Source organism: Musca autumnalis, unplaced genomic scaffold, assembly GCF_047663935.1.
Source record: "Musca autumnalis isolate F117 unplaced genomic scaffold, ASM4766393v1 scaffold_3, whole genome shotgun sequence".
Taxonomy (NCBI): Eukaryota; Metazoa; Arthropoda; class Insecta; order Diptera; family Muscidae; genus Musca; species Musca autumnalis.
In genome coordinates, this window is record NW_027411866.1 from 167,506,134 (window position 1) to 167,521,126 (window position 14,993).

Here is a 14,993-nt window from a genome sequence, read left to right on the forward strand (position 1 = left end):
ATGGCCTAAATCGGTCACTCCCTTCAAGAGTTATCGTGCGAACAATTTTTCCGAACATTTTTGAACTTTTGTGGGGGAGGTACCTGAAGGAGTGGACCGAAATGGCTTATGATCGAACTTAAACTATGTTTGGACAAAATATTACGAAGGCCAAATGTTGGACCAAATCGGTTGATCCGTTCGAGAGTTGTCTTGCGCTCCAACCACTACACACGGTGTCATAGGGGTTTTTGCATCTTTCTGGTTATTTTCTCAGGAAGTATGGACTTGCCCCTACTGAGACATGTACCGTCGTAAGCGGTGCAGTGAATACAAGATGCTACAACAAAAATCAAAGAGATTCATAAACTAAATTTTTTCCGAAATTTTGTGTGGGAGGTACTCGAAAGAGTGGACCGATTGAGTCCATACTAGAACCTCATCTAAGTCTGGTAGAAATTTCACGATGTGCAAAGTATGGACCTAATCGGGTACTCCCTTCAAGAGAAATAGTGCGCACAAATTTTCCTAATATTTCCGAACTTTTGTGGGGGAGGTACCGGAAGGTGTGGACCGATATAACCCATCTTCCAACTTAAACTAAGTTTGGACAAAATATTACGAAAGCCAAATTTTGGACCAAATCGATTCATCCGTTCGAGGGTTATCGTGCGCACTTGCACTTGCTGCAATGTATCTATAAAAATCAAATTGGACAATTAATACACTAAGGCACCATGTAATTTGCAATAATGCATAAACTGGGAATGGGGAAATGTGATTCTCTACACAAAACCCATTATATATTAGGCCCGTTACCCAGCAGACACGTTATTGCAATTTGCATTAGAGGGAAAGGTCAGTAGTTTTTATGTAGGCTACTTTGCCGGCATATGCCCTCCAGGAAATAAAATATAGACAAAAATATATTTTTTATTTATCATACAAAAGTAATGGTCCGTTTCACCCGCTAAATAATATCAGATCATCATCCGTAGTCATCTTCTTCTACCTAAAAAATTTCACTCGTTAAATATGTCACGATCATCAGCAATAAAAATAGGGATCTATTCTGTTCTGAACCCGATCTCCATACAAAATCTCGTGACGATAGGTCCAGACAGATGGACGGACGGACACAAATCTCAATATCGCTTTATCTCGTCGAGATATGAATATTGGTAAACCACATTGGGGGTCTCCGACGAATATTTCGCGGTGTTACATGCATTTTTACCAAAACAAACTTATAATACCCTTTCCACATAGTGGTGTAGGGTATAAAAATAGACTGGGTCGGGTCTTTAGACCCCAAATAAGTACCTAGATTAATTCGTAAATTTTTAAAACCGATAAATTTGTTATTATTGCAAATGTAGCGTTTTTTTTAATATTCAACATGATGTGCAGCCTATTTTCACCGGGGCCATCCCTCTACATTCCCTGGCAAATTCATTAAAATCGTTTCAGTAGATTTTGAAGAAAAAAACTGAAATTGCAAAAAGTGGGCGTGGTCAAACTTTCTTCCCTTAAAATCCTAAGTTGGCTTATGACGACGTTTCAACTGATGCAATTACCAACACACGACATTTGATTTTCATTTATAAAGATACATATTTTTACAATTTTCATTAGTGCATATAATCGCTGTCATAATGTATACACCAATTCAAGCGAAATCATGTAATCATATTACTCTCAGACTCTAGTTAAAAATAAAAATTGTGATCATTATCAAAACCGTATTGAATCATTTGTAGCATTTGATAACTAGAATAATATACATTCGTTTTTCCATCAATTTAAAAAATCTACAAGTTTGTTCCTACTGTCATCCTTGAATTCTTTATTCAAATCAAACAAAATTTAAAACGAAAAAACCGAACATCTTTCTTTTTGTTTTATTTTAGGTGGAACGAAAACGTCACATCGGTAACGATATTGTGAATATTGTATTCATAGATCAAAGTACAGCAGCCAATGTTGATACGGTTTTGCCAACAATGTTTGATCCCACATGGATAAAAAGCCAATTTACACGTAAGTCAAAATGAACAGCAATCATCCAGTACCTCCATTTTTTCGCACATCACCAATAACAAATAGCACATCATTCCATAGAAACATGTAAAGAACATTCATAGGCACTATGTGTACCTATGTATATGCAAAACTGTTGGAAACTCAATTTAAATTTTATAACTCTTTTGTTGTAGATATTTTTGCGGTAGTTACGAAACATGAACAAACCTATCGCTTGGCCATATTTTGTGATGAGAATGTGCCACCATTTGGCCCAACACTACCAAACCCACCAGAATTTACAGTAAGTGCAAATGACACATGTGTTACCAATCATAACACACACACACCCAAACACTCTTATCTTGCATGGAAAACTCATACAATGTTGACCCATATAAAATGTGTATTGATTTTATGATCTGTATATGATATACGTATATACATATGTAGTTGTAAGTAAATACTTAACACCATGTAACGATATATGTACATATGTAAACATATATGTATATTAAAATTGTTGTAACTGTAGAAAGAGCAATTAATTAATCGTTTATAAATTACCAAACAAAGGGAAAAATAAGTGTAATGAATAAAACCACACTTTCTGAATTTGAAATATGAACAATATATATGCAGGTGGTATTAATGGATGCATTTTTGACATGTAACATGTTATGCGTCATGAATTAATAAATTGCATTGTGATTCATTATTGAATTTTACTGGCCAAAAATTCCACATTTCGTCATTGCCGATCAATAAAATAGTGATGCGATTAAAATTAACGTAGCCAAAAAGTTAGATCAAAATACGAAAAGCAAAAAACAAAAAGTTGCTTTAGAAAACAAAAAGTTTTGATAAATTTTCGAAAAAACTGGTATATTCTGTTGCTGTACTGTTTACACGTGGCATGCTATTGAATGCTTTTTAGCATGGTAGAACAAAGAAGGTAAGGTAAATACTACAAAGGTAAAGTAAATACTACAATCAATACAACTCAACAACAACCACAAAGGAATTTGTTTTTGTTTGTAACGTTACTGTCACCGGTATATGTAAACAAAACAAGGAAATGTCTATAAATTATAGGAATTTATAAAACTAATATTTTTCACATATGATTTAATATTTTAAAACATGAATGAAAATTCGTTAAATTTTCAATTTGAAAGTACCCATATCATTCTACTAAATGGATAATTTCATGCAAAAAGTAGAATTCTTGCAAAAATATTTGGGGTCGCTAAAAATTCATTGAAAAAGAGAAGCTGTTTCAAACTTTGGTTTCCTATGGTTTCAAAGAAGCACATGTTTATTAGGGCTTTAATTTTTTCAAATTTAACAAAATAGCACACATATTAAAAAATATTGTACCGCTTCTATATGAGGTGTTATAGTGTGCGGCACGTTGTTCGGACTTGGAAAAGGTTACATATCATTGATATGAAGAAGTGTTTACGGGAAATAGTTTTTTCTGCATGATATATTTTTTCCTTATACATTGAAAATAGAAATAATAAAGAATAATTTAAAAAAAATTAAGTTTCAGTGTTTTATTTAGAAATGCACTTAAAACTAGAAAATAATTTGTCGCTTAGCCTCAATAAATATATTCTTTCTCATGATGGAATCTCTCAAATAAAACGCTTGCCGTTTAATTTTGCCACTATTTATAATTTAAATGCAAGCGTTTTATTTGAGAGATTCCATCATGAGAAAGAATATATTTATTGAGGCTAAGCGACAAATTATTTTCTAGTTTTAAGTGCATTTCCAAATAAAACACTGAAACTTAACTTTTTTTAAATTATTCTTTATTTTTAACTTTTTAGTAAATTCATTTTTTTGACCACTGTGAACAAAATTATAGTCAATTTAGGCCGATTAGGCCGAAAATTTAGATAAAGACTTTAAAATGCCTGAAATCGTGTAGTACCGTTATATAAAGGCTATGTTACAGCCAATTCTGCCTAAAAATGAAGATAAAATTCTTAAAACACTTGAAATCGGGCCGTACCGCTATATGGGGGCTATACGAAAACCTGGACCTATGTCATGAATTTTTGGTGAATAAGTTTCTGTACCATTGGGGGCCCCAAATGCCACGTTACAGCCATTTCGGCCTAAAAATGAAGATAAAATTCTTAAAACACTTGAAATCGAGCCGCACCGCTATATGGGGGCTAAACGAAAACCTGGACCTATGTCCAAAATTTTTGTGTGGAAGTTTCAGTACCATTAGGAAACCCAAAAGACAAATTACAGCCTATTCGGGCTTAAAATGACGATAAAATACCTTAAATCGAGTGGTACCGCTGGATGGGAGCTACAGGAAAAAATGGACCCATATTGGGTTTGGTTTCATATTCATGTATTGTCATCCAAACCTGAAAAGTGTACAAAGTTTTAGTTCGATTGGTCAACTACAACTGTGTGAAAAATGAGTTACCAGATCTAAAAAACAAATTAGATAAAAAACTGTAAAACAGTGTAAAAATTAACCAATATTGGTTTTGATTTCATATTCATGTATTGTCATCCTTATCTGAAAAGTGTGCAAATTTTTAGTTCGCTTGGTCAATTATACCTGTGTTAAAAATGAGTTACCAGATGAAAAGCATGTAAAATTGAACATTGTACAACACTGTAAAAATGGACCAATATTGATTTTGATTTCATATTCATGTATTGTCATCCAAATCTGAAAAGTTTGCAAAGTTTTAGTTCGATTGGTCAATTGCAACTGTGTGAAAAATGAGTCACCAGATTTGAAAAGCAAAATACCGGAAATCGGGTGGTACCGTTATATGGGGGCTATAGGAAAAAATGGACCCATATTGATTTTGGTTTCATATTCACGTATTGTCATCTAAATCTGAAATGTGTGCAAAGTTTTACTTCGATTGGTCAACTGCAACCGTTTTAAAAATCAGTTACCAGATTTGAAAAGGGGGTTAAGTTAGACACCGTAAAAACACTGTAAGAATGGATCAATATTGGTTTTGATTTCATATTCATGTATTGTCATCCAAATCTGAAATGTGTGCAAATTTTAAGTTCGATTGGTCAACTGCAACTGTGTGAAAAATTAGTTACCAGATTTAAAAAGCAAATTAGATAAAACACTGTAAAACAGTGTAAAAATCGACCAATATTGGTTTTGATTTCATATTCGTGCATTGTCATCCAAATCTGAAAAGTGTGCAAAGTTTTAGTTCGATTGGTCAACTGCAACCATGTTAAAAATGAGTTACCAGATTTGAACTAAACACACACCAAAGCAAGTTAAATAAAACACTGTAAAAACACTGTAAAAATATAAAATGTCGTACGGAACTTGACACTGGATGACATCATCCAATCTTGTAAAGAATTTTCACAGCTTCAACATTTTCTTTAGTCACATTTTGATATGGCTTGCGGTTTCCAAGCAAAATTTTGAAGACTTAAGATAAAAACCTAAAAATTTGAACTGAACCTCTATATCTCAAAAATGGTAAAACCTACGAAAAAACCTAAAGGTCTTGTAGAGAATTTTCACAGCTACAACATTTTCTTTAGACTCATTTCGATACGACAAAATCGTGAAAACCTAAAAAAACCCTAAAATTGTGAATTTTGATCGCGATTTATTTAAAAATCCCTCCGGCGATTTTTTTCTGATTTTTTAATTTTTCTTATCAATGAACATTGTTGTTTCAGAATCCGCGAAATCTTCCCATGTGTAAGCGGTTTTCATCAAAAGTTAGTTAAGGCGCACTAAGCATGATATTGTTTTATAAGGAGGCGAAACAGTCAGTGCATTGTCTCAATTTGAACTTCTATATCTCAAAATCGGTAAAACCTACGAAAATATCATAAACACACACAGCTACAACATTTTCTTTAGGTCCATTTACACAGGACCGGCGGTTTCCCAGCAAAATCATAAAAACCTAAAGAACCCCTAAAAATGTGAACTTAAATCGCGGTTTATTTGAAAATTCCTCCGGCGATTTTTTTGCTTCTTGATATTTCTCATCTATGAGCATTGTAGTTTCAGAATCTGCAAAAACTTCCCAGGTGTAAGCACCTTCCATTTAAATTTGGTTAAGGCACACCGTTACTAACGTTACAGCCCAGTTCAGTCAGCTGGGTATTACTCTTACCTTATATTGTTCTAAAAATGGTGTAATAATATAAGGTGTAAGTGACAATCATACGGCTTTGAACTTTTTTATAAACTAAATTGTCAGAATATATTAGGATCTACCCCGAATATTCCAAAATCCAATAAATAGATGTCCAATCTGTTCTATTCAGTGCCGCACAATAAATATATGAAGTGTAGAATGTATCACATTATGTTATCACAATATTTTCGATGCCAATTAGAATTAAATTTTAAATCTTTTTATTTATTTCTTGTAAATTTTTCTGAACTATTTTGAAAAGACCCTAGTATTCAAACGTTGCCATTGACATTTAGTTTCCATAATATTATGTTGTCATTGTAAAATTGTTAGTTGTTGTAATTCATGCAAACACCTTATATTATTACACCATGGTTCTACCATGGCTTTTTAGGTAGAATTTGGAAGTAAAATAAAAAAAATGTAGTTCTAGTGTCATTTCCAATAATTCTGAGATTTGACATATAAAAAAAAAACATTGTTCCACAACATCCCATACGGGACAAGGGATTTGACATATACTCTTATATATTTGATATTAGATTTTTGTCATTCACTTTGGCAGTTTTGTTGTGATGTGTGTTTACCCAGCAAAATGTTCGATGCCAAAGATGACATTCATTCATGGGTGCAAGTGATCTAGCATGTCATCTTTTTAGCATCTTCATCGATGAATTTTATATGAGCGTGGACCCCAAAAGATGACGTTCTTTTCTGGATCCTAAGCATGTCATTTTAACCAATGCGTTGACATGTCATTTCCACCAATGCTTTGGCATGTCATTTCCACCAATGATTTGACATGTCATTTTCACCAATGCTTTGACACGTCATTTTCACCCATGCTTTGACATGTCATTTTAACCAATGCTTTGGCATGTCACTTTCACCAACCCCTTGGCATGAAATTTTCATGTATTGTTCGGAAAATGGAAATGCTGTATTGAAATATGGTTTTCATGAAAAACAAAACTCTTTGTTAATTTAAACGAATTCATGAAATAGCTACAATTAATTTATCAGTTTAGTTTTTCAAAAGTTTACATCCAAAATTGCAATGTAATCACCACCGCTGCAACGCAAAAGATTACTTCCTCCGTTCTCCGCAACTGATATTCTTTCATCTTACAAAAGGTTTTTTCAATTATCTTCCCATCACCAGTTCAGATTTCAACATGGACTCCAAATGCACTCCTTTAAGTATTTTTATTTCGAAAATTACTTTTATTTTATAATTCTGTTATTTTATAACAACATTTAGTGACGGAAATATGTAGGGATCTACAACCCGGCTTGCTTTAGGGAACTCTAAGAACAAAATGTAACGAACGGGGAGGAGAGACTTTTTATGGAAAATACAATTTATGCTTAATTAATTTATTTTTAATTGTTTCTTTCCAAAAGTAGTTTCTTCTCTATTTTCAGATTCTTGTTCCTTTTCGTTTCGGACTTTTTTTCAAATTCCAAGAAGCGAGATTTGATTGATTTCATTCTATGTCAGATTTAGAACAGACAAGGGAACTTTTAAAATAGCAATGTGTGCAGTCCGATTCTATTTTTAGCTCGAAGGTTGGGAATTCATATAATACCAATTGTTTAGAAGTTTTAGTTGTTTGATATGCAGGAAATGTAAGACAACATCACCGACAGTTCTAACAACTTTGGTCAGTTCCAGAAACTGCAAGAATCTACTTATTTTTACTACGATAACAATTTTTCCTTTATGTTATCGGAAAAAATAGTAAAAATTAGTAGATTTTTGCAGTACTGGAACATACCAAAATGAAAATAAACAGGTGTGTAAATAAAAACACAAACATCATCTCTATTGGATCGATGGAATGGGTACAAATGCTGATGAAAAGATCGGATCTTTCACGACTTCCTTTGCATTGGTTCAAATCCTAATGAAAAGATCGGATCTTCCACGACTTCCTTTGAACCAATGCAAAAGATGACATGAAATCACGTCATCGCAAAGAACCCCTTCCGTCAAATTTTGCTGGGTACTTTTAATTTTTAAAGTAAGACCCAGCTTAAGCTGAGTCCAAGTGGCGTTGGAAGAAACTAGTATTCTCTGCCCTTTCCTAAAGTAAATCAATTTTAACTATCCCACTTTAAAAACTTGTTGTTTTTTAAATTTGAAAACAACAAATCTGTGATTAAGCTGGGCCTTACATTAAAAATGAATAATTAGATTTTTCTTTTGGAGTACTTTTAAGATATGCAAGAATATGCGCTTTAAATTTTTCCAATGCCCATGAAACTAGAAATTGCGGTAAATAAACGTATTTTTTATACCCTTAATAACATACTTGGTATTATGTATTATGAACAGATCTCTAATCTTAAAAATAAATAAATAAATTTTCGTAGGTGACAAAATAAATGTTCGAAGTTACCCGCTTTTGGGACATATGTCAGGAAACATGAACTTGCCCACGAAAAAATTATATCGTTCTAATTATATAATTGATGACAATTTCAAAACAAACCTCGAACAACCCCTAAACATCGCTTATGTAAAAATTTAGAACCTTTCTGAAATACAGTCAATATTCGAACTTGATTTATGTTTGGGAGAAATTTAAATACTAGCAGACCCCGGTACGCGTTGCTGGTCCGTCGTAATGAGTTTTAATAACAACTTTTTATGGACTTTATGCTTAACAATTCAAAAATAGGTATTTTCTATCTTACTTCTTCGGTCCATTGTCAAACCGAGGAGGATTTTAAATTTATCAACAGATTTTGTCTGTAATCTTTTTTTCTCTTACGGACTTAGTCGGATTTTTTCACCCATAGATGCTGTTTAGGATTTATTACACTGGTCAAAACAATTTTTTTTCAACCGAAATTGTTGATGTTGTTTCTAAATGAAATCGGCAAGTTATTTTCAAATCTGGTCACGGTTTTTCTCCATCAGCTCTTGTTCTTGAGATATAGCTAAAAACCGGTTTTTACTAGTTTTACCCAGAATTTTCGGATACAAAGAAATATTTTTTACTGGTTTTTCGACACTAATATATTAAGAAGATGTTCATAGCGCCTACGATTCGCCCATAACCTAAAAATCGTCATGAAGACTGCCATTGAAAAGTAAATGGCATATTTGGTAATGATATCACAGGTAAATGATTTCCCTTCAGCAGTCTTCATGACGATTTTTAGGTTATGGGCGAATCGTGGGCGCTATGAACTTTATATTATATATTTGAATACAGGACTATATAGTAGACACCCTGAGCATATCCGGAATGCCATATGAAGTTTCTATGACTTCCCCCGATGACGTAATTACAGCTTAAAGTACTCAAAATATGCAATTTTTACAAAACTCATCGTATGTTTTCTATATTTTTTGATATATATTCGCCATAATTATTTCAAAAAACGTTTTGTATCGAGCGAATAATATATTAGTGTCGAAAACCCCACAAGAAAATATTTGTTTGTATCCGAAAATAACGAAATTCTGGGTAAAACTAGTAAAAACCGATTTTGAGCTGTATTTCAAGAACAAGAGCTGATGAAGAATAACCGTGACCAGATTTGAAAATAGCTCGCCGATTTCATTTAGAAACGACAACAACTTCGGTTGAAACATTCAACTTTTTCAATTTTGTTGAGCAGTGTTATCGTCGTGTTTTTATGCTAAAGCGATCTAATAATAAAAGTAAAACAAACAAGTGAGCAAAGGCTATAGCCGGGACGGAGCCGACCATGTGATACCCTACACCACTACCCCTGTGCATAAGCTTTTCACTGGTAAACATTTCTTTTAGGGAATATAATCCGACTACCACCAAAAATAATATGCCTCTTTATCTCTGGGACCCCCATAAGCAACCCAAATTTCGTGACCATCCGAACAAAATTACGACCTGTAGCTTGATTGCAAAAAATGGAAGAATTGGATGCATTACCGACTATCAACTCCCAAAAAATTCGTGACGACAAAATTGCGACCTGTAGCGTGATTACAAACAAATCGGAAAATGGGATGCATTACCGACTATTGCAATATCTCTGTTGTTTGAGCAGCTATGACAACCTACTTTACATCGTTGTAAAGGTGATATTTTCTTTTTTCCTTGCCAGGTATTGCTTTTGATATACCTCTTAAAGAAACAGAGATATTGGCTTTGAAATACAACGTAGACATTTTCTCCAAATAAGTTTTTGCCCATTCCGACCCCTGAATATTATCCGACCATCATTAAAATCAGTAGGCTTCTTCCTCTGTGGGACCCCCATTAACCCCTAAAATTTCGTGACGATTCGATCAAAATTGCGACCTGTGGCGTGATTACAAAAAAATCGGAAAATGGGATGCATTATCGACTATTGCCATATCTCTGCTATTTGACCACCTACGACAACCTACTTTACATCGTTGTAAAGGTGATATTTTCTACTTTCCTTGCCAGGTTTTGCTTTTGATATACCTCTTAAAGAAACAGAGATATTGGCTTTGAAATAAAATGTTGACTTTTCTCCAAATAAGTGTTTGCCCATTCCGACCCCTAAATATTATCCGACTATCACCAAAATCAATATGCTTCTTTCTCTTTGGGACCCCCATTAACCGCCAAAATTTCGTGACGATCCGATCAACATTGCGACCTGTGGCGTGATTACAAAAAAATCGGAAATGGGATGCAATATCGACTATTGCCATATCTCTGCTATTTGACCACCTACGACAACCTACTTTACATCGTAGTAAGGGCGATATTTTCTACTTTCCTTGCCAGGTTTTGCTTTTGATATACCTCTTAAAGAAACAGAGATATTGGCTTTGAAATAAAATGTTGACTTTTCTCCAAATAAGTGTTTGCCCATTCCGACCCCTAAATATTATCCGACTATCACCAAAATCAATAGGCTTCTTCATCTGTGAGACCCCCATTAACCCTCAAATTTTCGTGACGATCCGATCAAAATTGCGACCTGTGGCGTGATTACAAAAAAATCGGAAAATGGGATGCATTATCGACTATTGCGTTATCTCCGTTATTTGGTTACCTACGCCGACCTAGTTTGCATCATTGTAAAGACGGTATATATAAGTATGGGTCTACGACCATTATTTCGATGCGTTACAAACTTTTTGGCCAAAACCAACTTATAATACCCTCCCCACATAGTGGTGTAGGGTATAAAAATGGCTAAGACGAATTTTCCCGCTTATTGAGACTTATATGTTTTAGTTTTTTAAGGAAATTTTGAAAATATATCGTTTTTCTTGAGCAGCGGCGCAACCACAGTTGTGTCCAAAATAAATTTGCAAGCTGATGTACTCCTAAGTTTAGCAAATATAACGATTATAAAACTATAGACCCCCGAAATTCGTCTACATTTTCTGAAGATTTCATGAAATTAGGTTCAGCAGTTTTGGAAAAATAATATATTGAAAAGAGTGGTCATTGTCAACAGTTTTCAAGATATAACATATTTACAAAAGTAGTCTTGATCCGGTATTTTTTCTCCAAGTTTTTACCTAGGGTACACACAAAACCTTTGCCTCCCAAAATTTATGCTGAAACCGATATAATCATAAGTTTGGCTTATTGATATAGCGTTTAAAAGAAAGGCGTGGGAAAGGTTCCCCATCTCGTCCGAAATTAATAAAATATACATAACAATGGCAAACGGTGAGTTTTGCAGTAAATTTGATGGAAATCGCTGTACATTTCCTGACATTTTCAGGAAAATCAATTCAGTAGTTTTTGTAGAAAAGATAAAAATTGAAAATTAAAAAAAAGTGGGCGTAAAAGTGGGCGTGGTCAAATTTTCTTTGCTTAAAAACCTAAGGGTTATGACGAACATTTCAATAATCCATTGAAATAATCATTTGTCACCCTATAAAGAATATATATTCTTGATCAGGATCAAATTGAGTCAACCTGTCCGTTCGTCCGTCTGTTGTAATCATTCTAGCATCCATAATTTTTCCATAAGCAGTTTCAGTCCGAAGATGGATTATATCGGCCCATATTTTGATATAGCTCTATTATTACGATACCTCCCGATAAACAAAATTCGTTGAACAGGATGGTTTCGTTGTATGGTGTCTAAACCAAACAAGTAAAAAAGTATCAGTCGGCTTTGCCGACAGAGATATATCCTCAGCCTGTGTGGATTGAAATACTTTTTTATCCAAAAAACAAGTAAAAAAGGATCAGGCGGCTTTGCCGACAGAGATATACCCTCAGCCTGTGTATATTGAAACAATTTTTTCCCAAAATAAGTATGTATGTATTTAGGGGGCTTTAAAAATTTTGGGCATTTGAACAGACAGAAATGTTGATTAGGATTAAAGATCAAAAGTTTTGCGGAGGAGATACTAAAAGGAATGGATCGACATGGAAGTGGATCTCCAGCCACAATATATATTGCCATAGGGGGTTTTACACTCTTCGGGCTGTTTGCTCAAGAAGTATGGACTTACCCCTAAAAACGTTTACCATCGTAAATGAGGCAGTGAATGCAAGATGCTTCAACAAAAATCAAAGTGATTCGATATCAGGTCTTAAAGTGAACTTATCCGAAATGTTGTGTGGGAGGTACCGGATGGAGTGGACAAATATAGTCCATATTTGAACCTGATCTATATCTGGTAGATATATTAGAATGGGTAAAGTATGGACCAATTCGGCCAATCCCTTCAAGAGTTACCGTACGAACAATTTTTCGAACATTTTTGAACTTTTGTGGGGGAGGTACCTGAAGGAGTGGACCGATATGACTTATCTTCAAACTTAAACTATGTTTGGACAAAATATTACTAAGGCCATATTTTGGACCACCTCACACGGTGTCATAGGCGTTTTTTGCACCTTTCATGCTATTTTTTTAGGAAGTATGGACTTGCCCCTGATGAAACTTGTACTGTCGTATAGAGAGCAGTGAATACAAGTTGCTAAAACAAAAATCAAAGCGATTCGAGAGATGGCCCTAAACTGAACTTTACCGAAATTTTGTGTGGGAGGTACCCGAAGGAGTGGAACTATTGAGACCATATTGGAACCTCATATTACTCTGGTAAAAAGTTTACGCTGTACAAAGTATGGACCAAATCCGTCACTCCCTTCAAGAGTTATCGTGCGCACAAACTTTCCGAACATTTTCGAACTTTTGTGTGGGAGGTACCGGAAGGAGTGAACCGATGTAGCTCATCCTCGAACTTAAACTAAGTTTGGGCAAAATATTACGAAAGCCAAAATTTGAACCGAATCGGTTAATCCGTTCGAGAGTTATCGTGCGCTCCAGCCAGCAGGACAGACAGACAGACGGACGGACATGGCTAGATCACCTCCAAATTGTCTGAAACACATTTCGTCCAAACATACTTGGGGTCTAAAACCATTATTTCGATGAGGCACATTTTTATCGTATCAAAGTGTATATACCCTCCTTAGCCTAAAGGCTGAGGGTATAAAAAAAAATATGTATTTAGGGTGGTTTTCAAAAAATTTGCGGGGATATCGATAGATAGGGCTTTTTTAATCACAATAGCCTACGAAAAACATAATATCGATGTAAACAGGGCCACCAGGAAAACATTCGGTAAAAAGGTCCAAAGTATCCTCGAACCACACACAAACATTGAACATCTGTGTGGGTGGTGCCACAAGTAAGGGGCCAAAATTTAAACTTAAACTAAGTTTGGACAATACTCAGAGATCCAAAGTTTGGACCAAATCGATTGCTACGTCTATGAGAAATCGCGCGTACCTTTTTTGTGAATATTTTTGAAATTTCGTGGGGGAGGTACCGGAAGTAGTGGGCCTTTTAGCACCACCTTCGAATTTTATCTAATATTCGAAGAAATATTACAATATCCAAAGTGTGGACGAACACAGTATTCGGTTCGAGCTCTCCAACCACTACATATGCCCCTGAAAAAACATTTACTGCCGTAATTGAGGCAGCGAATGCGCGTTGCTTCAACAAAAATCAAAGTGATTCGAGCGTGAAGTGAATTTATGCAAAATTGTGTGTGGGAGGTAACCGAAGGAGTGGACAAATATAGTCCATATTCGAACCCTATCTATGACTGGTGGATATATTAGGATGTGTAAAGTATGGACCATATCGGTCACTCCCATCAAGAGTTTTCGTGCGCACAATTTTTCCGACCATTTTTAAAGTTTTTTGGGGGAGGTACCTGAAGGAGTGGACGTATATGGCTTATCTTCGAACTTAAACTAAGTTTGCACAAACTATTACGAAGGCGCTCCAGCCAGCCAGACGGACGGATATGGCTAAATCAACTCCAAATTGTCTGAAACACATTTCGTCCAAACATACTTGGGGTCTAAAACCATTATTAAGATGAGGCACATTTTGCCCGTATGAAAGTGTATATACCCTCGTTATCATAAATGCTGAGGGTATAAGAAATTGGCATATTTTAATAAATTTTGGTACGAAGGATTCTTGCCTTCCAAGAAATCGAAATATTAAATTACCGTCGACTATGGGGACTATAAGGGAGACTTCTCTCATATCAATGAGAGCACCCCGGTTTATATTAGCTCAATGATATGGGACCTACAGTTTATCGCCGAGTCCGAACGGCGTGTCTAAGTCTCCCTTGTCCCTTATGGGATGTTTGTGGAACAATTATATATTATATTATGGGGACTATATGAAGACATGGAACAATACCGGCAAATTTCATGTGGAAAGTTTCATACCTCAAACAATGACGAAACACCAAATTTCAGCCATTTCGGTGATATAGCCTCATTATAACGCCTTCAAAATACCGAAAATCGGGAGTACCCGTTCTATGGGGGATATATG

The 14,993-nt window shown here is 34.9% G+C and overlaps 1 protein-coding gene across 3 annotated transcripts in view; it reads left to right on the plus strand.

Annotated features, from left to right (window-relative positions):
* The window catches only part of LOC141396596 (GTPase-activating Rap/Ran-GAP domain-like protein 3), a 559,487-nt gene that overhangs the window by 522,475 nt on the left and 22,019 nt on the right, over nucleotides 1-14,993 (plus strand). For all 3 annotated transcript variants that reach the window (XM_073972169.1, XM_073972170.1, XM_073972171.1), the window contains 2 exons: nucleotides 1,890-2,019; nucleotides 2,196-2,305. In XM_073972169.1, the coding sequence (XP_073828270.1) occupies nucleotides 1,890-2,019; nucleotides 2,196-2,305 (240 nt within the window). The remainder of the gene's footprint in view (nucleotides 1-1,889; nucleotides 2,020-2,195; nucleotides 2,306-14,993) is intronic.